This window comes from Vombatus ursinus, unplaced genomic scaffold (assembly GCF_900497805.2).
Source record: "Vombatus ursinus unplaced genomic scaffold, bare-nosed wombat genome assembly UNPS02014816.1, whole genome shotgun sequence".
Taxonomy (NCBI): Eukaryota; Metazoa; Chordata; class Mammalia; order Diprotodontia; family Vombatidae; genus Vombatus; species Vombatus ursinus.
Genome location: NW_020954594.1, coordinates 27,212,523 through 27,238,998, shown reverse-complemented (window position 1 = coordinate 27,238,998; position 26,476 = coordinate 27,212,523). Strand labels below are relative to the sequence as shown.

The 26,476-nt window shown below is 36.7% G+C and overlaps 1 protein-coding gene across 4 annotated transcripts in view; it reads right to left on the bottom strand.

The window, feature by feature from the left end:
* NCKAP5 (NCK associated protein 5) overlaps nt 1–26,476 on the bottom strand; it is an 859,247-nt gene that overhangs the window by 31,570 nt on the left and 801,201 nt on the right. For all 4 annotated transcript variants that reach the window (XM_027835634.1, XM_027835633.1, XM_027835635.1 and 1 more), the window contains one exon: nt 2,719–2,820. In XM_027835634.1, coding sequence (XP_027691435.1) covers nt 2,719–2,820 — 102 coding nt within the window. The remainder of the gene's footprint in view (nt 1–2,718; nt 2,821–26,476) is intronic.

The following is a 26,476-nucleotide window of genomic DNA, read 5'->3' as shown; positions in this document are numbered from 1 at the left end:
AAGTCATTGGTCCAGTCCCTATCTTTTTGGTATTGTTAGTGATCCTTTCATGTACACATTGCTTTTCCCATTAATCAAACCATAGTCCCTTTAGGATAGGGACCATGTCTTAAATTTCTTTGTAGCACAGGGCCAAACACTGAGAAAAATATAGTAATATCATAGATGTAGAGCTGAAAGAGACCCTAGAGAACATGTAGTTCAACACCCTCATTCTACAAATGGAGAAACTGAGGCCAAGAGAAGTTGAATGACCTGTCCAAGGTCACATGGGAAGTAAGTGTTAGAACCAAGTTTGAATTCAGGCCCTCTGACTGTAAATACATTGTTGTTTCCCCCCACATTGCACCACAGGTAGTAGAAGATCAATGAATATTTGTTGATTAGAGACCAAAAACATTTGGAGTCAATATGATGCTCACAAACATCATCACTCTCAAAGAACATGATGGTAGCATTCTGAAGTTGTATTTCTCTACTGGTATCATTTTTTCTGTAGAGGTGATTCTGATGTTAAAGATTTAAGTAAAGCAGGAGGAAAGAATAAGGAGCAATGTTATAGGAAAGAAAACTGGCTGCCAAAGTAATTTTTTAGATTTGACCATGTTACTTCCCTACTCTATAAACTCCATTGGCTCTTTATCACCTGTAGGTTCAAATTACAGCCCCTCACAACTTGGCCTCAACCTTCTTCTGTAAGTTTAACATATCATATCATATTACTCATCTCCTGGTACTTGACAATCCAATCACACTGGCCTTCTTGCTGATTCTCCATCTTTTATGTTAGTATTTCTGCACTGGCTGTCACCTGAGCCCAGAATAGACTCCCTTCCCAGCTCTGTCCTTGAGAATTCTGTTTTCTTCAAAACTCTATTCAGCTGAAACCTTGTATAGGAAGCCTCTTCTGATCTGACAAGCTGCTGATGCTGTCTCCCTCAGACACTTACTATCTTTTTGACCTTAGGTTACTTCATTTTTCTGGGCCTCAGTTTTCTCATCTGAAAAATGAGGGGTTTGGACTATGTGACCTGTGAAACCTTCTAGCTCCAAATCTATCTTACTATGATCCATTCCCCCCAAACATCCCTTGTATTTATCTTTCACATATTTGGTATAAACTTATTTGTATATATGCTCTTTTCCCTTAAAGAATATAAGCTTTTCAAGGGGAGGTATTCTTTCATTTTTATCTGCCCAGCACCTAGCCCAGTGCCAGATACATAATAGTACATTAATAAATACTTGTTCACTGAGTGTTTAGAAAGATCACTAGTCTTGGAAGGAAGTGACTTGAGTTAGAATCCTGATTCCGGTATGCACCAACAGTGTAACTCTGGCAAACTGTTAAACATTCATGTGTTTTGGAGTCCTTATTTATAAAATGGGGCTAATAGTATGCATATCATAGTTCATAGGGTTATTTTGAGCTTACTTATACACTTACAATCTCTCTGCTTTTTAGAAATTACAAAATAGGCACTGCATAAATGGGAATTTTAATTATCCTATTGCTATGCTTGTGTCATGACTAATTGATGTGAAATAGACAAGACACTTTGAAATAGTGGAATTCAGCCATGAGACCGCATTTGACCATGTGGTCATCCACTCTGACTCAGGATGGATGACTAGATGGTTGAATGGCCATGGCCATGGTTAGCACTCAGTTAATCTCCTTTCCCCACCTCCTGTTATACTGCTATGATGATCTCTAAGATACCTATTTAGAAGTCATGGTGTTCTACGAAATGTAAATAATTCTTTAAAAAGAAAACAAAACAGCATACTAACATCTCCATGTTATCTTGATTATATTATGTTAATTTGAAAAATATATACTTGCAGTTTTGCACAGAATGTGAGATTTTTCCATCTTTTATTTTTATACTACCACCTTGAGCAACTCATGTACTTAAAAATCTTACTGTGTGAATTAGAATACAAAAGCAGCATTTCAGTTAAACAAAGAATGGCAGCCAAGAATTTTTTGGATGAAGTCTGCACAGTTAAATAATATGGCCTTGAGGCCATATTGTAGATTGAATGCTATTAGTGTCTTTATGAATGTGTAAAATTATATCATTCCACTAAAATTTAATTCCAATTTAACTTAAAAGTATTTACCTTTGATGTAGGATATCACATTTTGACCGACAAAATTATACAGTAAAATAAAGGGCAAGTTATCTGTAAGTATTCAGCTGTCAGTTTTTAATGCCCTTACATTTCTTTATATTTTTATCTAGCTTTTGTTTTTGTTACCTTATTTTACATAAATGAGCATTAATAGTCATGCTGGTTAAAGTTTTGCCAAATAAGCATAAAACCCTACATTTAAAAAAATGTAGAGCTTATGAATTTTTAAAAGTTCATACATAATATATCATAAAAGTAGGATGAATAATATGGTTCATAGGCTTTAATAAAAAGCTCCTTGACCATTTCTCAGAGACTTTGAGATGTAATCAATACCCCAAAAGGTATTTTGGGGACATAGCAAAGATTTATGCTTTTTTTTGCCCAGAGTGACACTTTCTGCTTACTATATCAACCAGGGACATGGTATTGAATTTCAAGGAACAGAAGAAAGGAAAGTATTTTTACCTGCCTTACAACCCTTCAAGGATAAGTTTAATAGTACACCTGTGACATCATTCATGATGGAAAAAAAATAGTGTTAGAAACAAGTGATTAGAAAGCAATAGGGAAACTCACGTGAATGTCAACATCTGTTCGTGATCGCATCAAACTTTGGTTTCTTTCTACCTCTGAAAGCAAATCCCCTGATGAAAGGTCCAAGATGCGTGAGTGAAGTTTCTAAGGAATGATAAAGAAAAACCAAAGGAGAAGCTTAGTTAGCAACAGTCTGTTTCACAATTTCATCTAGGACAGCAAAACTGTAGAAAAGAGAAAGCGATTGCTTGATTAACCTGCATATGTTAAAGAATTATATAATCTTAAATCAGAATGGCCCTTAGATCTCAAGAAGCCCGACCTTTACATGAAGTTGGAGTTTCCTAATTGGACAGCTTGCCACAGATGCAGAAAATACTTTTGATAATAAAATAACCAATTAAAAATTACTCTAATGAATCCCATTTGAGAGAGTCTAGCCACCCTCACACATGATATGCTAGAAAATTAATACTAAGAAAAATGTAAATATTTGGAGACATTTATTTAAGGATTCAAGGGGACTATAATGTAAGGCATTAAAATGAATATTTCATATAAACATTCCCCACCCCCAACCCATCATTTTAACCTTGCTGTGTTAAACAGTGGTTAGAACTTGAGGAAAATGATTATAAAAGTGACCCTATTTCTAAACAGCATTGATCTTGTGAAATCTTCCCTTGGACACTTTTTAACTCAAAGTCATTAATGTCATCTGTTAGGAACAATTAATGTGAATAGAAAATAATTGCATCAGGGAGCTGGGGACTCAGAGGATTTTGTGCATTAATATTCACATGCTGTTTGATTACATACTCAATTCTTTACTTCAGTTTTGCTTGGGAGGACTGCTAAACCAGTGCCACTTCCCCATATTAATTTGTATACTAATTACTAGGGCTTTCTGCACACATTAAATTTGATCTGTTTAATTGCAAATACAATAAACCTCATGATGTATGCCTAACTTCTTCTAAGCTGATGACTTAAAAAAAGAGAGAAATTATATTTACTGCCTGGTTTGTCTTGGACACTACTTCTGTGACTTTAGATACCATCAATCTATCAAATTAACACACACAAACTTTCTCTCTCCCTCCTTCCCTTGGTCCCTTTCTCCCTCTCTCATATACACATAATCTTTTACATGACTTTGCTTTTCTTCACTAAGATAGCTCAATTATGAATTGGCTTTGATCCAGACAATTTCATATATTTTGTAACATTAATTAATTTTAGGGTCATTTCAGAGATCAAAGGTTACATCAAAGATTATAATTTATTTGCTTTTTACTCAGCAGTTTCCTTCAGTTCCTACCACTGTCTGCGAAAAATTACAGCAAGCAGTGAGTGAATAATCAACATCCTTCTCCACTCCCATTTTGCTTCTGGTGTGCTGCTGACTAGAGTAGAATGTCCAACAATGATGACAATACCAGTGATTTTAAAGGTGTCCTCTAATGTAATAATCAATTCCAAAAAACCTTAAGCATCTGTAATGTATAAGGCACTCTACTAGTCACTAAGGATAAAAATGACAAAAAAGTGTGCCCTCAAGGAGCTTATATTTTAATAGTTCTATGTAATAAAGAAACATATAAGTACATGAGAATTTAGAAAGTATAGAAAAAGCACTAAAATCTAGGGAATCATGAAAGTTTTCTTATAGGACGTCAGACATGGGCTAATATCTGAAAAATTGACGTTATCCCTTCAATGTTAATAATTCCACCTCCCCTAGAATTCTCAACTATATCCTGACTCTTTTCTATTTTAATCATGTATACTAGGAATTCATCTTTTATTTCCTCTTTTGGTTTAGTAGACTAAAATATTCTATTACAATATTGGTTTGTTTTTTTTTCTCTTTTTATCCAATTCAACTTACTGTTAATAATAAATAATCAAATCCAATTCAATAGAAAGTATTTAAAAAAACCCTAGTATTATAAAACTTCATTTTAAAGAAATTAGACAAATGTAACTGAGCTTGAAGGGGAGAATGAATAATTGGCCTAGAAGTCAAGAATATCAGAGTTCAAGTGCTCTTCCTATGACACAAATTGGCTTTATGATTTGAGGAAAATCACTCAACTTATCAGTGTCCCTAGGCGACTCAGGACTACAAAAGACAAAGAAAATACCTAATCTTCATTGGTAAAGCAAGTTCCTCCCTGAGATCTCCTTGTATCCAAGATATCACAGGCCAAAGAAAATTCATGAATATTACCCACAAGTAACTATCTGAAGATCAACGCATTATATCTCAAAGATATAAGAATGATGTCAGGTGTGCAACATTTAATGAATTTTCCCATTATCACCTTAACAAAGAAATCTCTAATACTTCAGCAAAATGAATGTTGATTTCAATTTACTTGGACTATAAACACTTTTAGAATTGGAGAGTCTCCATTAACTGCAACCAGATCTGGGTTTGAATCTTGACTTTGTGATTTATTTGCTATATGATCTTGGGCAAGTTATTTCATTTGTTTAGGATGTTGTAAATTTTTTTTTTATTTTATAGACAAATATAAGATGACCTTATCATGGCATGAAGGTAACTCCAGTTATGTTCTCAAAGGCTCTAGGAACAAAAATATAAGCATTGACAAGTTCTGCCACACATTCAGCAATGGACTATGTGTCTCTCTCATCAGGCAAGCAGGCTATCTAAATTCAGAAGGTTCATCATCAGAAGGTTGGCTTAAGGGCTGTGAATTTTTCAGTCACCATAACTCAGGAAGATTATTTGGTAAGTATTACAAGGCTTCTGAGATACATTCACTGGGTCCAGTGAGGACTTGTTTCTGAAGAAATGGAAAGTATTAAGATAAGCAAAAGTTATTGAAATAGGAAAATGTCCATCAACTCCTGAATGGCCTGTGCTAAACTTTGTTATAATCACATTCATTAATTTTTGTTGTCTTCCCGTGGAGATGGAGAATCAATTAACAACCATTTATCAAATACTTACTGTATGATAGTCACTGTAATAAGCGCTAGGGTTACAGAGAAAAGCAAAAACTGTTCCAACCCTGTAAGAGCTCATTACTGATATGCAGTATCATTACACTAAATCTGACTAAATTGCTAAAATGTTATGTGTCACTCTTCACTGTTAGCTCTCCACAGTAAATAACCCCATCTTCTTTAGTATTTGCCCCTAACGTTCCATTTTTTTTCATTCTTTATATCAGTTTGTTTGTTCAAAGGATTTTAAAGTAAAAAGGGGTCTTAGAAATCAAGTTTTATGTAGATCCAATTTCATTTTTTAGTGTTTTACAAAAAGGAATACAAAAACTAGCCCAGTATCGGTAGAATTATTTCCTGGTCCCTGTATGAAATACTGGTTACTATATTTTAGATTTCTTTTTTATTTTTTTTCCATGAAATTTTACTTGAAAAAGCTTATATGCCCGACTCATAGGCTTTTGGAGATCAATTATACACTTTGCTTCCTTCTCAGCTTTCCTTGCTCCTAGCCAGTTGGCTAGTAAATCTCTGGTATCTATTCCATTCCCATCTTAGCAAAGATATCTATGGGTACATCCTGTGACTATGTCAACTGAGACATACACACATGTATAAATTACTTCAGTAACATTTAAAAAAGAGGAGACAATCCTCATCCCCAAGCAAGTAATTAATCAACAAGCACTTATTAAGCACCTATTATGTGCCAGGCACTGTGATAGGTAGTAGGGGTACACAGTCAATCAATTAAACAATCTCTGCCCTCAAGGATCATACATTTGATAGGAGGAGATAACATGTACAGTATACTTTGTTTTATTGTGCTTTGCATATATGTATATATATGTGTGTGTGTGTGTGCATACACACACACACACACACACACACACATATATAAAGTAAAAGTTTGTGGCAACCTTGCATGGAGCAAGTCTATTGGTGCCATTTTCCCAACAGCATGTGCTCACATCACATCTGTGTTACATTTTGGTAATTCTCACAATATTTCAATTTTTTTCATTATTATTATGTCTGTTACAGTGATCTGTGATCCGTGATCTTTGATGTTACTATGTACTTGTTTTGGGGAGCCACGAATTGTATCCATATAAGACAGCAAACTTAATTGATAAATGTTGTATGTGTCCTTACTGCTCCACCAACTGGCCATTCCCCCATCTCTCTCCCTCTCCTCAGGTTTCTCTATTCTCTGAGACACAACAATGTTGAAATTAGGCCAATTAATAACCCTACAATGGCCTCTAAGTGTTCGAGCGAAAGGAAGAGTCAATCGATGAGGCAAACTTCATTGTTGTCTTATTTGAAGAAATTGCTATAGTCCCCTCAACCTTCAGCAACCACCACCCTGATCAGTCAGCGGCTGTCAACATCGAGGCAACACCCTCCACCAGGAAAAAGATTACGACTTACTGAGGACTCAGATGATGGTTAGCAATTTTTTTTAAGTAAAAGTATTTTTTAATTAAGGAATACACGTTTTTAAAAGACATAATACTTTACACACTTAATAGATTACTGTATAGTTTAAACCTAGCTTTCATATGCACTGGAAAACCAAAAAAAAATGTGACTTGCTTTATTGCAGTATTCACTTAATTGTGGTGATTGGAAACCAAAACCACAGTATCTCTGAGGTTTACCTGTACACAAATATGCATATATGTATGTATTTATGTATGCATGTATGTATGTATTACAAAGCACTTTGGGGACAGAAAAGTACTAGTACCCTTAGGTATCAAAACAAACCTCATATAGAAGATGTTTTCTGAGCTGAGGTCTGAAGAAAACCAGGGATTCTAGGAGGCAGAGATGAGTGAGGGGAGTGAATTACAGGCATAAAGGTCTGGGCAAATGCACAGAGATGGTAGATAAAATAGGACATGTGATGAAAAGCAAGGTAGCCACTTTGGATGGATGAAGGTGTGTATGAAGGGGAGTGCTATATGCAAAGAAGAAGCTGGAATCTCCTAGGAAACATAGGACTAAAATATATGGCTTTTTTCTCATATCTTACCACTTTGGCCTTTTCATAACTGATTCTATCTTACAAATTTAGCAATCACTGATGTCCTTCCAATGTATGTCTCCAGCCCTGAATTCTCACCTAAGTTCTTTCTAGTCCTGTACATTGAAATGCCTATGGGACATCTCCGTTTGGATATTCTTATAGTATCTCAAACTCAACAGATTCAGAACCTCATTCATGGCTTTTTCTCTGTCCAAGCCTGCCCATCCTGTGTGACTTGTTCATGTTCTTTCAAAAGATTTTCACAGAGGGTTCACTCAATATGATGGAGACCTTTCCAGATTTCTCGTGGAATCAAAGTAGAGAACTCTGACTGGCCGCTTTTCATCTCTTGCTCTTGTCACATGACTATATCATCTTTTCTTCCTGTTTTAGAATTCCTTAATGACATAGTAGATGGTTAAGAAACACTTGGTGATGTGTGATCACTCATTATTGCTTTTCTGTTTTTGCATCATTTTCAAACCAAAAAATCCCATAGCATACAATGCTTTTTGGATGAATTAGTATATTTTTATGTATGTAACTGCTTTGTATTTTTTTTTTAGTACATTTAGAATAATGGGTCTATGTGAGTTCCATGAATAATTGGAGTATAGGTTTTACAATTTCACTGCTGGAAATGATGTTCTGTGTAATTTGGATGTTTGTTTCTTTGATAATGACTTTAATATATAATATTCCACATATTGATTAGATCTCAGGTCCAGTATTAAAAAAAAAAAGACTAAATCTATGAAAATAGTTAGACACTTGGCAACAGAGTTTATATAGTAACAGAAAAACATGTTCTTGTTTCATGGCCTTGTAGCAATGCAAAAGACAAATATTAGCTTCCAGGACCTTGTCAAAGCCAGTGCAGCCAGTGCCAAACCACACTTTGATATTAGATGAGTTAATTTGACATCAATCACCCAGCTCTGTTTTCTCTGTATAATTCCATGTCTGTGATTCAAAGCAGAAAAATGTCCCCCTCAATGCAATGAAGTAGGGGACTCATTGTCCTTGATTTTGCAGGGATGAAAATGTCATGAGTTTCTCAGAAAGGGAGTGACTGAAGACTCATCTCCCAGGAGATCAGAGCCATAGACATGATTTTTTTTTCTTTCTCAGAAAGAAGTTGTGGCCTTGTTGGGGGAGAGGAGTTTTCTTTTTCCTGAATCCCTGCAGACTTACTAAGAGCTGATAAACACATATCTTTCCTATTGAATTGAACTGAATTCAGTTCATCAGATCCTCAAAGTGCACAAAGTATACCACATAGTAGAATAGTTTAATCAGATTCTTTAGGAAATCTTTGTTTCTGCCTTATTAACATCACCTAAGGTCATAGGGCACAGATTTGAAGCTGGAAGGGAATTTAAAGGTTGCCTATTCTACCTCCTTCATTTTACAGATGAGAAAATTAAGGCCTAGAGAAGGGCAATTTACTTGCCCAAGGTTCCTCATCATAGAGGCAGGATTTGAACCCAGGTCCTCTGACTAGAGCATTAGTTTTCTTTCCACTGAACCACAGTGGAGATGTACTTAGAAAAATTTTTGGCACTCAATAAATGTTCAATGGTGATGAAAGATATCAACAATAAAATGTGGCATTTTTACTTTGAGAACTGCTGGACTCAGTGACTGCTGAGCGTGATGGGACACCGAGACTCCATTCAATAACACAAGGTAAGGTGGAGGGCAGACCATTATTTGGAAAATTTGGGTAGCCTTTTCTGCCATACTGAAGAAAAATCAGGGCTCTTAGCATCAATATAGGAAAATCAAATGGAGAGTTTTGTGGTTGCTGTATTTTTTCCTGTGTTTCCCCTTCCTAAGTTTTAAGGAGGAAATAGAAGCAACATAGTATAGTAGGAAGCTAGCCCCCTGCTACCTTTCCTACACCTTACCCACACATACTCTTTGATCCAGTAACACTGGCTTCCTGGCTGTTCCATGAACAAGACACTTCCTGTCTAGGCTCTGGGCACTGTATCTTGTTATCTCCCATGCCTGGGAGGTCTCACTCCTCTGTCCTGACTACTGACATCTCTGGCTTTCTTTAAGTCCCAGTTAAAATCTCACCTTCTTCTACAGAAAGCCTTCTGCATCCCCTCTTAATTCTAGTACCTTCCTTCTGTTAATTATTTCCTATTTATCCTGTACATAGCTTGCTTTTTATATATCATCCTTCTAGCTACCCAGGTTCACGTCCTTGTCACCTTGACTCTTCCTTCTCTGTCACCTCATATATCTACTCAGTTGCCAAGTCTGGTCATTTCTCTTTCCATATCATCACTTGAATATGTCCCTTTCACTCAGTTTACAAAGACATCACCTTAGTCCTGGACTTCATCTCCTCTTCATTCATCTACTGCAACAATTTACTGTCTGGTTTCACTCTTCTAAGTCTCTTCCCATTCCATCATCTCTACAGACACCAAAAGGGTGTCCTAAAGCTCAGCTATGATCATATCAGTTACCTCACTAATAAAACTCTGGGAACTCCTCAGTACATCTGGGATCAAATAAAATCTCCATTTGGCATTTAAAGTTCTTCACCAGATGAACCCTTAGTACATTTCCAGACTTCTTACATATTATTCCCCTCTACATAGATTGTAGTCTAGCCTTCCTGGTTTATTAGCTGTTTGCCACATATGATCCCTGGCTTTCACTGCTCCTTGAAATAGCCAGTTTCCTCCAAGACTCATGGGGCACTTTCTACATGAATCTTTTCCTGACCCCACTCCCCCTAGCTGCTAATGCCCTCTGTCCCAAAGCCTCCTTATATTTATTCTGCACGTACTCTGTATATGCCTATATTTGTATGTCTCATACTTGAGAATATAAGTTCTTTGAGAAAAATGACTTTTTTTGTCTTTGTGTGGCCTATGCTTAACAAAGTGTCTGGAACATAGGAAGAGCTTAATAAATGCTTATCGATTGATGTGTTTGTGAGAATGCTTTCTGAATAATTAGATGAAAAGACAGAGGCTTTGGATGTGCTGAGGATACTGAAAAGAAGTACATGGAAGATTTTTAAAATAGCTATGAAAATGATTTAGATAATTTCTTAGTAGAAAGCTTTAATTGCCAAATGATTTTCCCTAGATTTTACGTTGTTCATGTATTATACATTATAAAATTTTGGCTTACCAGAGGAATGAGCCTTCACCCACCCTTCCAGATGCCATCAAGAGAGGACTGTGGGAGACCCTTGTTTCACATTTCACAGTGTTTCATTTGATTCCATTAAGTATTTATTATATAACTGAATATTAGATAACTGCATATTATATAACTGAATGTTATATGGTCATTTCTTAGATTGTCACAAAATTTGAGCCGAGGACAAAAAATCTTTTTGGATAAAAGGTAATGTTTAATTAATTATGCCATCATTTCCATTTTGGGGATGTAAAGCAAAACATAATATCTGACATTCACTCAACCTGCTGAAATGACAAGAAGCAAGTTTGCCTTCTCACTATTTTCCTAAAGACCTTTTAAAAATATGTCCATCAGTACGTAATCTCGATTCAGAGATGTTACTCAGTCTGAAATTTTTAGAACAAATCCTTTTTTTGAACTATCTACCTATCCACTATTCCATGGTATAATTATTTTTCTTGTCAACTTTAACACTCACCTCTCATATCAATCTTTATAATGCCCTAAGTATGTTTAGTAGCCTTAGGACAGTCCCAGCTTCTTTTCCTTCTCAGCAGAAAGCTTGGGATGTCAAATTCATTTGAAGGAAATCCTCTAAATCTTCAATCAAGAGTACCTCCATCTCAACTGGGGTTTCAAAGCAACTTTCCCAAGATGACAGTTTTTCCTTGTTGGGTGGTACATAAACAGAATGCCCTCATCTGCTATAGATTGCTGAATTCCATTAACATTTTATTAAATAAACACAAGATGAGTCACACTTATGATAAAAGAGAGAAGTGACTTCTGCCCTAGGGGGTTCCATTCTAATTAATCAGGCAAAAAGCATTCTATTCAGGACCTATTGTGTACCTATTGCCCCAAGGAACCCTTTACTGGACTCTGCGGGGAGATTCACAAAAAGCTCATTAAGTTAACTTACTATCTAGACCAAGGTTTAGTAACCTTGGGTCTGTGAACATATTTTAGGGAGGTCTAGGGACAGGAAAAAATTCCATCCTTATGTCAGTATAATTGGCTTCCTTTGTAATCTTAATGAAATTAATAAATGCATTTAAAAACATTATTTTGAGAAAGGGGTACATATGCTTCACCAAATTGTAAAATGAATCCATGACAAAAAAAGGTTAAGAACTCCTGTTCAAGACCATTGGATTACAATCCATGGGCTATGGCTCCCTAGTTATTAGAAGGGGTCATAAGGCCATATAACCTTAGAGATCATCTATTCCAACCATCCTATCTTACAGGTGAGGAAAGTAAAGCTCAAAGAGGATAAGTGACTTGCCCAAAGTACATTAGTAAGGGGCAGAGTCACATTTTGAACCTAGGTCTTTGAACACAAATCCAACCACGCATTTATTCAATCAAAAATTCCTTATAGTAAAATACTACCATGTGAGGATTCTTGTGATTTGATATTTCAAAAATGAGTCTTTCTATTTTAAAATATGGGGGGGGGGTGAAATTTATAAAATGCTAGTGGTGGGTCTAAGAGATCATCTCATCTAGCCCTATTGATGGGGTTGGGATCTAGACCCCAGAAAGGAAAAACTCTGGACTTTTCCACAAGGCCAAATCTCTGGCATTCACCTGAGGCTATAATACCATCAACTGGCCTTTCATTGTGGCTACACCCAATCTCCTTTCTGTTACCCTTAATCTAGCCTAGCTCTCCATTGTTTTACCTCCCGATACCACCCCCCCACCTGCCATTTCCTACCCTTAATCCTAGCTAAGGTCCATTCTCCCTTGGCCATGTGGTCCAGGTCCCAGGAGTTCTGTTCACCCCAGTTTATTGGTCACTCCCATTCAGATCTTCCTTAGACCCCTCCTCCAATGACCCCAAACTACTGGGCCACTCCTAGATCCCTCCCACAGTCTTTGTGTATATAAGGTCCATCTTGTCTCCATTAAGGTGCTTAGATTCTTAAAATCTAGCGACTGCTCAGTTTCTTATAATCTACCCAGTAGCTCACTAATGTTCAGACTCCTTAAGAGTCTGCCCAATATGTTGGATGTTCTAATAAACCTGGTCTTTGGCTGAAAGAAGGCTTGGGTCAAATTCTTTTGGGGAGGATCCACGTGTTGTGATTTTGGGGTTCCAGCACCTCTAAACCTCTAGACCACATCACTATCATTTTGCAAATGAGAACAGTAAGAACCAAAGAAGTTAAATGACTTATTCAAGTTATTTAGGGACACAGCCAAAACTAGAATATAGCTGTCCAGTCAGCTAGTCTAATGCACCTTCTATAATGCCATGGACACACTATCTGAGCATAGTGGAAAATCCAAATGAATTTATAAAACAAATTATCCAAACAATGTAGCTCAAGTAAAGAAAGGAGACAATGGATTCATGGACATGGAAGACATGGAAGCACTTAAGTATATACAAGACAATATTTTGTTAAATGTCCAAGTATAATAGGCCACAATCAGGTAGAAGACCTACAACAGGGGCATTATATACTGCCCCTAAAATCTCCCTCAAAATACACCAGCCTGAGGAAGGGGGTGGGGGGGGAGAGGAGCTTTAGAAATCATTTTGGAAAGCCCTCACTTATGTCAATTAGGCACATAATTGGGGTAAGAATGAGTTGGGAACATTCAGAACTGTGTGAAACACAGCAAGATCTATAGGCAAGTACAGAAAAGTATTTTTTTCTGGGGGCACAGGTTAGACGAACTAAGAGCTAAGTTTAAACTCATTTGCCTGTCATTTCTTAAGAACTTTGAGAATGTTCTGCTTTCTGCTTGGCTGGTTTTGATGGGGGTGGGGTGGGGAGATTTCATTTAGATTCAGGCTAGTCTTCTTAGTAGTAGAAAAGATCCTGAAGCAAGATTTCCATTTTAACATTAATTACTTTAACTGATACTTTGACAAGTGCTTTCTAATTGAGCCATTGTTTTGCTAAACTACCTATAGCTTTTTTTTTTCAGCTGTCAAACAAAATATGTTATTTCTCATGGACTTCCGTAGCCTTCTTTGTTCTCTGATTGTGTGAACTTTGAGGGAAATCGTTGTGTTTCTTCCTTGTTTTTCTGTTCCAAGCCAGAAGGAAAAAAAACAAAAAACTTGCTCTCTCCAAGAAAGAGACTCTCCCAACTTAAAGCATTATCTTTGAATATCCTCAGTACATGTAATGCTCTCTCTCCTTATCTCTCCCTCCTGGCTTCCCTGTTTTCCTTCACATCCCAGCTAAAACATCTGCACAACACCTTTACTCATTCTCTTTTAAGGCTAGTGCACCTCCCTCCCATTATTTCCAATTTGTCTTGTTTGATCAAATGAGATAAAATCTGTAAAGTGCTCAGCACAGCTAAGTGCTATTCAAATTGTTGAGGGTCAGAGTTGGGAAAGCTGGTTCAGGTGTGAAAGAATTCACTTAGACCTTCTCTGTAGCCATTAGTGATGAGTTCAGGGTGGACTGCAAGAATGTTGGGGTGCTACCTAAAATGATAAGGAATAGATGTGCAAGTCCTAGTGTCCTGAAAGAATTCACTCAGTCTCCAAGTTGAAGGCATTTATTGGGGTGATGTACCCAAGCCAGCTTGCTCCTTATGAGGCAGAGCCCCAGTGGGCTCTACTCCACACGGGAGGCAGAGCATAGGCCGCAGGCCCTGCTCCCCTAAGGCATCAGAGCAGCCCCATAGGAGCTTCCCATAGGAGGTAAAGGCAGTTAGCCAGGTCAAAGGTATGGTTGAAAATACAATTTTATGGAGTATGGGGAAGGGGACAAGAGAATAGGAGGAGCAAGCATGGTTCCAAAATGCCTGGAATATCAGGTAGTCAGGAGGCAATAAGCAAAGAGAACAAGAAAGAGGAGGGGAAGAGTTATTCTGGAATTGAGGGTGCTTTGTGAAAGCACACAAGTAAGTCCACAGTGGGAGCTTCAATGCAGAGTCTTCTTTGATTACTTTTCTGGCTGGTCACATTCTGCATCTTATCTCCTATCTCATGTCCTGCTTGCTCCATCTGCCTCAAGCACTCTTTTCTACCTCATCAAAATATTAGCTGTCCTTATTGTTGTTATTAAATGGTTGTTTGCATGTTGTCTCCCCTTTTAGATTGTAAGCTCCTTGAGGATAGGCACAGCTTTTGCCTTTCTTTGCATCCCCAGAGCTTAGTATGGTGCTTGGCACACAGTAGATGCTTGACTTGACTTGAACTGTATTTTAATGAAGACAAAGGAGGTGAATGTGGTGTTAACTTTTTCAGCTCTTACTGCTGTTGGTTTTTGAAAAACAAGCCACAATTTAGAGTTGGGAGTGATCTAACAGGCTATTTAGTCCTATAGAGATTGCTCATACACTCCTAGTTAAGATACCTACAATTCTACCATGCTACCATGAGGTCTACAGGTCTGTATGTTGGATTGCAGTGTAATAAATGACAATTGAGTTAGGGTCTTCCTCAAAGTATTGATCATAGAATCACAGTTGTGGAACTGTGAGTTATCTCAGAGGTCATCACATTTAACTCTTTCATTTTGAAGTCAAGGAAACTGACCTCAGGGATGTTAAGTGACCTGGCCAAGGTCACACTTTGTAGTAAGAATCAGGTGGAATTTGAAACCAAGTGTTCTGACTCCAGAGCCAGTCCATTGTATCATCTGCCTCCTGCTAAATCACATAATTTATTTAATGTTGCTTTTTCTCTAAATCAACAGCTTCAGTATCCAAGTGAAATTTCTGGTTATACCAAGAGGTGCAATGAATAAATATATATAAAGAAACATAAAGTACACAATGTGGTATTTTTACTCTTTGACTCAGCAGTTACAAATGATTACCTTTTACTTCCTCTATTTTCCTAGTCTCAATTGAAATCACTTTTAATCTTTCCAGAGGGGTTAGTGGTCTTTTAGCTATTCTTACCCTGGCAAAGCTACTTCATAGTATCCTGAATGAATCAGCTACTTCTCCATTTGTGTCATTTAAAACCTTTATTAAGCTGCTTATTCAAGTCTCCATAACTAAGACCTTCAATCAATCAATCAGCCAGTATTTATTAAGCACCTACTACATCCCAGGTACTGTGTTAGATATTAGGTATTATGAAGACAAAAAAAAAATCCTAAGTAACTTACATTCAGTGGGAGAAATGACATACACATGAGTTAATGCAAAAAAAAAAAATGAAACATACCAGTAATTTGGAAGTAGTAACTAATAGTTGTGGGAATAAGAAAAGACTTCATGTAAAAGGTGGCACTTATGAATGCTGAAGGGAATTAGAGCTTCTAAGAGGTAGAGATGAGAAATAAGTACATTTCAAATAGAAGGACAGCCTATACACAAAGACACAGACTGGAAAGATGGAATATTGCACTTGAAGAACAATGAAAAGACCAGTTTGTAGAACGTAGTAGGGTCAATGAAAACGAGTAATATATCCTAAGTTTGGAAAGGTAGTAGGCAGCTAAGTGGTGCAGTGGATAGAGTGCCAGGCCTGACGTCAGAAAGACTCATCTTTGTGACTTAAAATTCAGTCTCACTCACTTACTGGATAAGTCACTTAACCCTGTTTGCCTTAGTTTCCTCATCTGTAAAATAAACTGGAGAAGGAAATGGCAAATCACTCCAGTATCTTTGCCAAGAAAATATCAAATGGGGTCATCAAGGGTAGGACACAATTGAAAGGACTGAATAACAGCAACAACAAAACCAGGGATTATTCTTTTTTAACCTGGCAGGCCAGAATAGGAGTCCCTTCTTGGATATGAGATATATATACATCTCATATATATATATATAAAACTACATTATTACATTACATTACTACATACATTACTATATATATTACTACATATGCTGTAGTTAGGTCATGATTAGTGCAAATAGTGGTGGTTGATGGGGTACAGGCCCAAGCTGAGATCTTTGCCCCTCACCCCAAAGAGAATTTGGGTCCCATTTGTCTACAGGCCCCAGAAAACCCTTAAACTTTCCTTGAACTCATTTGGCGAATAAAGTCTCAAGTGGTTGCCTGAGGCTATAGAATGGAGTACCTTGAAGGCAGGGAGGGTCTTGTTTTTATATATGTATATGTATATATACACACACACATATATATACATATATGTCTGGCATGTGTTAAGAATTTATTAAATGCTTTATCTATCAAGAAAGGTTAAATTACTTTCACTGACTAATGATTAATCAGTGAGTGAGCCAGAGTGACCTTTTCCAACTGAGATGCCTGTAACTTTTCATTTACACATCTGTGTTTTACTTACTGTGTTTCAATTGTTTATTTTGCCATAGTTATCTGTGTGTCTTATCCATTATTGGATGGTAAATTCCTTACCTAAAATCGTCTTTTCTCTAGTGCCTAGCACAGAGTGTGCCTCTGCACACAATACAGCCTTAATAAGTATTTATTCAATTTAGTTGACATTTCAGGGCTCTTTATCTTCTGATATGTTACACAGATATAATCTCTCTCCCATCTTCTTTCCCCAAATATTTAAATTAAAGGGGGATGGAGTGATGCACCTCTTTGCACAAATAATGGCTAAAAGTAAGTGAATGTGCAGGTCCCGACTCTGTCCTCTATCACATTAGTCATAGCTTGAAAAATGGATATGGATAAAGTCAAATGCTTTATCAGCCTGAGTCATATCTCAGGCCTTTCAAGATGTGCTGACTGGTCAGAGGGTGCAAATTGCCATATTTTAAGTCATCCCTGCCCAAGCACAAGCTAGCACTTGGTGACTTTGTGAGTGACAGCTTCTCTGCCTAGTGCCTGCTATGAGGCTTGGCCTAAGCCTCCCTTTTTTAATCCCTTTTTTGTGGGTCAAGGGCAGATAACTTGAACATGGAAGAAGTATAATGGCTAGACAGTATATATTTTAGTCCCACACACCAATTCACTGCTCTGCCTGTGCTCCAGGAAAACTCTGGTCCTACATGGGCATGTATGGTTCTCATGGTTTAACTAAGTGTCCCTAGGAGATTTGTACAGTGAATTACAGTGAATGCTTTCCCCCCCACTGAGACCTCTATGTCTATAAAAACTGATAGCCAGCCATAATTTTAATGGATCAGAGAAACCGGTAAAAGCTAACCTAACACTAACAGGTACTACGTAAAAGCTTTCTTCAACTAAACTGGATTAAGCTTCAAATCTTGACTCTAGCTGACAAAAGCAGTGTGTGTGTGTGTGTGTGTGTGTGTGTGTATACACGTGTGCATATATTACAACTACAAAGTACAACTCTAATGTCTGCTGTACAAAAGAATAATTTAGCAAACCCATGAATCGTGCTTTCTTTGACACCGTCTTCCCAAATGAAATTGTTTAAGGAAAAGCCTGACGCCCTGAATACGAACAATCAGTGGGTATATTTCTATTTTGCAAGCATGTTTGAAACGCGTTGCATTTTCTCACTATGGAGCAAAACCTTCTCAATCTTGAAAGGCAGCCTAGTGTATTGGGTGGAGTGTTGGACTTGGGGTCAGGAAGACATGGGTTCAAATTCTGCTCCTGATGCTAGCTGAACAAATCGCTTAACCTGGTTGACTCTCAGTTTTCTCATTTACATAATGGTAATGACAACTGTGAAACCTCACTGGGTTGTTTTGAGGTGGCAAAGCTGTGATTTTTTTGGCATAGGGAAGTCCCAATAAGTAAACTACCTCTACCAATGCAGATTGGCCCTTGATTTATAACCTGGAGTTAAATGGGACCCTGACAGGGTAAGTGACTTGGCAAAAGTCACGCACCCTGGGTATGAGAGAGGAAGCTGCTTTTGAGGATAACTCTAGCCACTGGATAGTTGGGAAGCTCCATTGAGTATATGAAATGATTTGTAAATAGAAAGCCCTGTTTCAGCATCGCACTTTTGTCTTCCCCTCTCTTAGTTACTTATGTAGAATAATTTCTACTCATTGTACAAATACTAAGTCCTACTAGGCACAAAATTGCATCAGGTTAGAAACCCTTTATCTACATTTTCTATACTTCCCAACTTCTAGTAGGAATTTCCTGCATAGAGTAGGTACTTATAATTTTTTCATTGTTGTTGAATTTAATTAAAAGGAATCAAATAAGAAGGAAAAGTACAATTAATGCATTTTCTAATTGTTCACAGAAATGGCATCTAACGCCCTTCACAGCCTGCCCTGGTCCCTGCCTACCTTTTGTTCAGTCCTTTCAATCATGTCTGACTCTTTGGGATCTCTTTTGGGGTTTCCTTGGCAAGGATACTGGAGTGGTTTAACATTTCCTTCTCCAGCTCATTTTACAGATGAAGAAAATGAGGCAAAAAGGCTTAAGTGACTTGCTCAGGGTCACACAGCTACTGAGTGTCTGAGGCCAGATTTGAACTCTGGAAAATGAGTCTTCTTGACTTCAGGCCCAGAAGCCTACTCACTGCACCACCTAGCTGCCTCCTTTTTTGTTTACATGCCTGAAGTTTTTCTGCCACTTCAGCAGAGAATGAGACCTTTCATTTCACAATTAGAGATGAAATAGTCTAGACAACACACTGACAAACTCCCTTGCTTTAAGTTATGTTCTTTCTGCAGAAGAGAAATCACAAGAGAGTAGGATGGTTATAGGTGCCTGAATATTAGGAATTGGGAAAAGGGAATAGAAAATGAAGAAAGGGTCATGGAAGACAAATTCTGCCCAGAGTGCCTTTTCTAAGTGTTTGCTGAGTGTAGTTGTTGAATTTCACAGTTTGCCAAAGGCAAATCATTATGTTAATCTTCGTGAACAGTGATATTTGTCCTGAGATGGGAGACTGACTAGGGAAGGGCACAGTATCATTCAATGGAAAGAGCCTTGGCTTTGGGCTCAGAAGGACCTAACTCAAATTCCTTCTACTTGCTGCCTGTACAACTATGGGCAAATCACAACCTCTCTGGGCCTCAGTTATCTTAACCTATAAAATGAGGGATTTGGACTAGATGACCTCTACGGTCATTTTTTTTTTTTGTTCTTTTTGTATATACAGAAATATAAGAGAATTTTTTTGGGGGGGAAGCACCTTTTCCTAATAGTGAGGAAGAGTGTACCTTTAAACCCTATACCTAGAATTATGTCTTTAAGTTGATGATACTATTCCTTATAAGCATTTTCATACTCATACTTAGCAGCCCAAAAGACATAGATCTGTATGCTTTCAAATGGGGCCACATCTCATCAATGTTGATTAAAACAGTTTACATTTACATAGTACTTTAAGGTTTGCAAAACACTTTGCATACTTAACTCATTTGATTCTCACAGCAATTCTCTATAAGATTGGTGATATTATCATATCCATTTGACAAATAAGGAAACAGAGGCTGTGAGAAGAATTTAGGTGACTTGCCCAGGCTCATACAGTAAGTATTTGAGGCACATGCTTCTGACTACAAGTCAGGGATGTGCTGGAGTCATCTGGAAGGAGTTGGATGTTACACTTTCAGTATAAGCATTTATACCTCAGAAATCAGTAAACACTACAAATCATAGCTTGATTTGTTGTTTTATTGATTATCTAGACTTAAGAAAGTGATAGAGAAGTTGTTAATAATTCACTTAAAAGTATATAACAAATACCTTCCCTGCCCCAACCCCAGAGTCAGTTCGGGAACATTTACCACCACACACCCCTCCAAGTTCAGCACTCTGCTCACTAAATCATGCTGTCTCCATGATAGATTAAAAAAAAAACAAACCTGTGCAATTTTGAGGTTGTGCAGATAAACACAACAAGGAGACATCCAAATAAAATCATTACCCTCTCATGTTAAAAGGTGGTTTTTACAAAATTGGGAAATACCTTGTCTAGGTTTGAATAACCATCAAATTATTCAGAATTTTCATAATAGATATTTTTAAAAAATCCTTAAAGGAATTATTATAAGCAAAGTATCTGACCCTAAAGGCAGTATAGACTAGTAAATAAGGGGCTGGTCTGGGAGTCAGGAAAAGCTGACTTCAAATTCTACCCTTGACAAGAGTATTGTCCATGGGCAAGTCATTTAACTTTTGTTTTTCTCAGGAAACTTCCTAGATCAAGATTTCTTAACCATTTTTTGTGTGTCATGGACCCCATTGGCATTGTAGTAAAGCCTATGGACCCCTTCTCAGAATAATGTTTTTAAATGCATCAAATAAAATACACAGGATTACAAAGGCATCCAATTATATTTGAATACAGTTATTGGAAACTTTAAAAAACTGCTAATGGACCCTGCCTTAGATCAAGAGGTGGAAGAGATTTCAGGGGCCATCTAGTCAAATCCACCTTATTTTATGGATGGAAAAAGTAACTTACTTGCTAAGTGGCAGATAGACTATGATCTTTGGTAGCAAAGAAAGTTCACTACCATCATGAAATCATTTGTCCTTAGAGTATCATAGTTAGAATCCTAGATTATTAGAGCTGGAAGAGATCTCACAGATCATAATTAAACATATACATATATATATATATATATACACACACACACACACACACACACACACACACACACACACACACACAAGATTTTCTTTCCTACTTCAGGTGTTTGATTATATAAGCACCAGAGCCTTATAAGACTGCAGCCTTACTTGCCACTAAATCCCACTGGAGATAAGGGTGGAAGTGATGCAAATATTTATTTTATAAATTACTACCATGGTATATAACCTATTGCTTGTTACTTTTTAACATCTTGATCTGAGTTGGCCAAGTAGGCTCCATTCATTTCATAAAATTTGTGGATGCCTATTACACAAAAAGTAATTTCTTGTTTTGAACGTGTAGTGACTGCCTACAGTCTCACCTCCCATGATATTTAGTCCAAAGTTGCTGAACATTATCGACCTTCCAGATTTATTACCTTATAGTTCCTCACAATCTAACTTGAAACTGTGGTAAAATGAATTTGCCTCATAGGCTTCATTAACACAGATTTGTATCCTCATTCTCTTGTAGCTTTATCCCCAAAGTATAACCCCCACTTTCCCAATCTGCTGTAGTTTTACCCCATGGTAAGGAACTTCATGGTGGTATAAACAAGTAGTTGGAGATTGTTGTTTATGCTCATTTCTAATAGCTATTTGAAATAGAAGACATAAAATTACCAGCTTATAATATTATTCCATATTAACAGTGGGGAGGGTGTATGTAAAACAGATATTAAAGGATTAACTGTGAAATACATTTCACTAAGCTAAATCATTTCCTGGTAAATGGTGGTTTCCAGCTATTATATAAGATTCATCAAGTTGAGTGGATTTATTTTTATTTTTCTATTAGTTTGCAAAAAAAAATATTCCATACTGAAATTTAATTCACCTTCTCACCCTGTTGTTCATCCTTTTTTTTTGCTTCTTGAAGTGTATATACATACATATATGCTCATATACTCATATGCACACATGTTTATACATACATACATACATAATTGCATTTCAATAAAATTGATTTCCTTTGTAATTCTATGTATGTTATTTTATGAATTTAAAAATATTATTTTGAGAAGGAGTCCATAGACCCTACCAGATTTCCAAAGAAACAATCTGGGACACTAGAAAGTTGAAAATCCCTGGGATAGGGAGAAGTTGATAAAAAAAATGGTAATTTGAGATAGAGATGATACTAGGTTTTATGCTAAAAGCTACTTGTGGGTGTCACCAGCCAATCATTCAGACAAGTTTACTGGGACTCAGTTACAACAAGAAAACAAAGGTGTAGGGATGTGATATTACAAATGTTTGTAGCAAAGATTAGGGACTTATAACACAACAGAAAATACAGTTAACGAGGCAAATCTACCATAGGACATAAAACAATGGTTTCAGTATCTGCTTCCCATTATACTGACTTGCAACCCTTTGTTCTAATCAAACTAGGCAAACATTGGGAATCGGAGATCCAGTCTTTGAAAAGGAAGAGAAGAAAAATCTGTAATCTCCTAGGGTAGAAATTGTGAAGTATTAAGCAGCTATTTGGTGCATAAATACAAAATAGCATAATCTCTCTGTTTTCTTCTGAGACAGTTGCCTGTTGCCATAATCCTCAAATTATTCACTCTTCCCAAATCCCCATAGACTTACTAATTTTCATAAACTGCTTTAATGGAAACTTTTCTTCAAAGATGCAAAGTAATCTTTCTTGGAGCTTTGCTTTCATTTTTATGTCATACGTGGCATGTTCAATCTCAGAGAATACTCAAACTGAGTTCTCATTCTTCAGGTTACGGATACTATAAATAATCACGATAGAAAACATAAACATTAGAAGGAAAATGAACTATACATAGACTTGGTTGAAGACAGGCAAATACATTTAAATTCCCTGGAGGTTATTATTATTGCCAAATGAAGTTTCTGCTTTGATTACCTGCTAATAATCAGCTATTTATAAAGTCAATAAATTGTTCCACTGGGTGACTGGAATTGTTCCAACTGACGACTATAAATATTTCTTTGAAACTTTCCTATGTAAGCCATTCCTTGTTCTTCAAAACATTTATTACATTTAATCTCCGCTTTTATGTTCACTTTCTTCAAGTGGGATGGTAATTTTTTTTCATAAACATTTTTCTATTGATGCAAAACTAATGAAATAAGATGCCCTCTAACTTTGATGCTTAAAAATTCAGAAGGAATGTAAAAGGGTGTCTTACATATTTAAAAGAAGACCGCTGAATCACAGAATTAGAGGACAGGACAAGGCCTGAAAAGGTCACCTAGTTCAACCTGATGTAAAACTCTAGACTAAACTAGATCTCCAAAGGATGTGAAGGACTCAGCTTGTTACAGCAATACTTTCATTCCTAGAAAGCAGCTAATAAGGATTCTCAATTAATATTTTATAGGAGTTCACTTTTAGGAGAGAGGTGAATATCACCAAATGACTTCATAACTGAGTTTTATTCAGTAAAGAAACATGTTACAGGGTATGTTTTACGTATCTTATTCATATCCATATCCATTTGTGTACACATATGTATATAATACATATATGGGTATTTATATATGTATATCACATATTTCCTATATGTGTATCACATATTTCCTATATGTGTATATTTGTGTGTGCACACAGATTATATGTATGCATGTGTGTGTTTATACATGTATATATGTCTATATATTTATGTACACATGCGTATATATACATACACACATGTGTGTATATACATATATATACATACACATGCACGTATTCCATGAGAACAGGGACTATCTTTTATCTTTCTTTACGTCACCAGTACTCAATATAGTGTCTGGCATGTAGTAAGTGCTTAATAAATGTTTATTGATTGACTTAAAGGTTAAGTGACTTTCAAGGCTCCCATAGATGAAGTATATCATAGATGGGACTTAAAGCTTTAAGTCCAGCGCTCAACCCATACTACCAAATCCCTTTCAATAATACATGTTTTCATGTATCTATACCTATATGCAGTGATCACTGATGATGTGATTTATGGCCCTGAGGTGTTTGATCTCGAGTCATCAAAGGAAACTTTGATTTGTTAAAAATTAAAAATTAAAAAAAAAATGCCCAATAGTTTTGGAGTAGTAAGGCCTAAGTTTGAATCTTGAGCCTGCCATTTCCTAGTTGTAGAATGATGGACAAGCAGTTTAACTTTCCTGAACCTCAATTTCATTATATGTAAAAGCATGATATCAGTGCTTTGGGGTTATCTACCTCACAAGAGTTTTGCCCTTGGTAAAGAGCAATATAAAAATGGTAGCTATTATTATGAACATTAATTATTTTCTCTATCCCAGCCCCCAAACACACATACCTCTCAATTTTCCAGTTAAACCTTATTAGACAATTTATTTATTATAATTATTTATTAGACAATTCATCAAACAAGAATAGATAGCCGAGTTAAATGAGATTAAGTCATGTATGGTTATAGGATTTATCACTACACATAATAATAGCTGACATTTATATAGTGTTTTACATACATTCCCTTGTTGACTCTCACAACAATCCCTTTACGTAAGTAATACCAGATAGTATAAATTCCATTTTACAGACAAAGAAACTGAGTCTCAGGGAAGTTAATTAACTTACCTGTGGTCACATAGTGAGAATCAGACATGGAATTTGGACTCAGGTATTTATTTTTTTAACTTTGGCACTCTATCCATTAAGTAACCCTGACTCCTACAACAGAATACTTAGTCCAACTCCTTAATTGAAACATTTGACAGCAACCTGTGTATCAGCATTGAAATGAGGCTCCTTTGTTAGGCTAGAAAAGTATGAAGACTAGAAAAGGTATGGTAGTAGGATGCCCCACTGTTCAACAGGAAGCTAAAGGTAAACAGATGCCAAATGAAAATAGAAAACAAAACAGACTGCTCAGTCAATCTGGAAAGACAACTGCAAATGATTTGGAACAGACTTGGATTGTGTGGAAATCACAATCATAGGAGCGAGATTCAAAGCTGCCTTCAAAAGACACATAGCAAATTTCTAGTGGTATGATCAGGGAGTTGATCTACCAATTGGAGGCAATGTGTGGTTAGTGAAAATGGCCCTCAATTTGAGTCAGCATGGAGTGCTGGTTATAAAGAAGACCTGGGTTCAAATCTGTCCTCAGTTACTTACTATCTTGAGGCCCCTCAGCTAGTCACTTGATCTCTCTTGGCCTCCATTTTTTGTCTGTGAAAAGAAAGGATTGGACTGAATGGCCTCTACAATCCCTCCCAGCTCTGAATCTATGATCCTTTGCCTTGTGAACTAAAAGATTCAAATCCTAGCTGTTTCCCATTTGACTTTGGACAAGTCACTCTAGTCAATGACCCTCTTTTTCCTTATCTATAAAAAAGAAGTGGTTGAATGAGGATAAGGGATTCTTCACTTTTTTGTGTGTCATGGACTCCTTTTCTGATGGACTGCCTCTCAGAATAATGTTTTTAAATGCATAAAACAAAATACAAAAGATTGCAAAAGACATTAATTATTTTGAAGATGTAACAGTTCCCCATCCAAGGTCATGGATTCCCTGAACTCCATGGATACCTGACTCCAGCTTCTGAATCCCTTGACTATTTGATTTATTGCTAAAGTCTCTTCCAGATTTAACTTCCATGATCCAACTATTTCCTCATTCTCCCTTCAGTCACTTTGGCCTTAGGGCTGCTCATATCCTGGAGGGAGTTATTGCCTTATCAGAAAATATATAAGAAACTCTTGAATTAGAGCCTTTTACTTTGGCCTTATATACATCTGTGGTGTTCATTTAATTGTTTTCTTTCACTGTCTTGTCAGTACAGTGAGATTTTTGACCTGTTGGACACACTTGCCTCTGTTAAGTTTGTACTCTTTTAACCTTATCTTTTTCAGCCTGGATTCCTAACTTACTGTTTGCCACAATCTTTAAGTAACCCGCTCTGCCAGACCTGTGCCCCATTACTGTCCCAAACTACTCCTGTCTGGTGATTCCTCCTCTGTCACTGTTTATAACCCAGAATGAAACAGCTTTTGAGTTTCTTTTTCAAGAGAAGTTATTTAGTCAACGAAACAGTGATGGGGTGCAAAGTGTAAAGCAATGATTCCTGAAATTCCATCTCTTTCAGTATCATGAGAAATGACAGTTTCCTTTACTGTACCTTACCTGCTTATGGGTATTTAAATACAACTCCCCCCA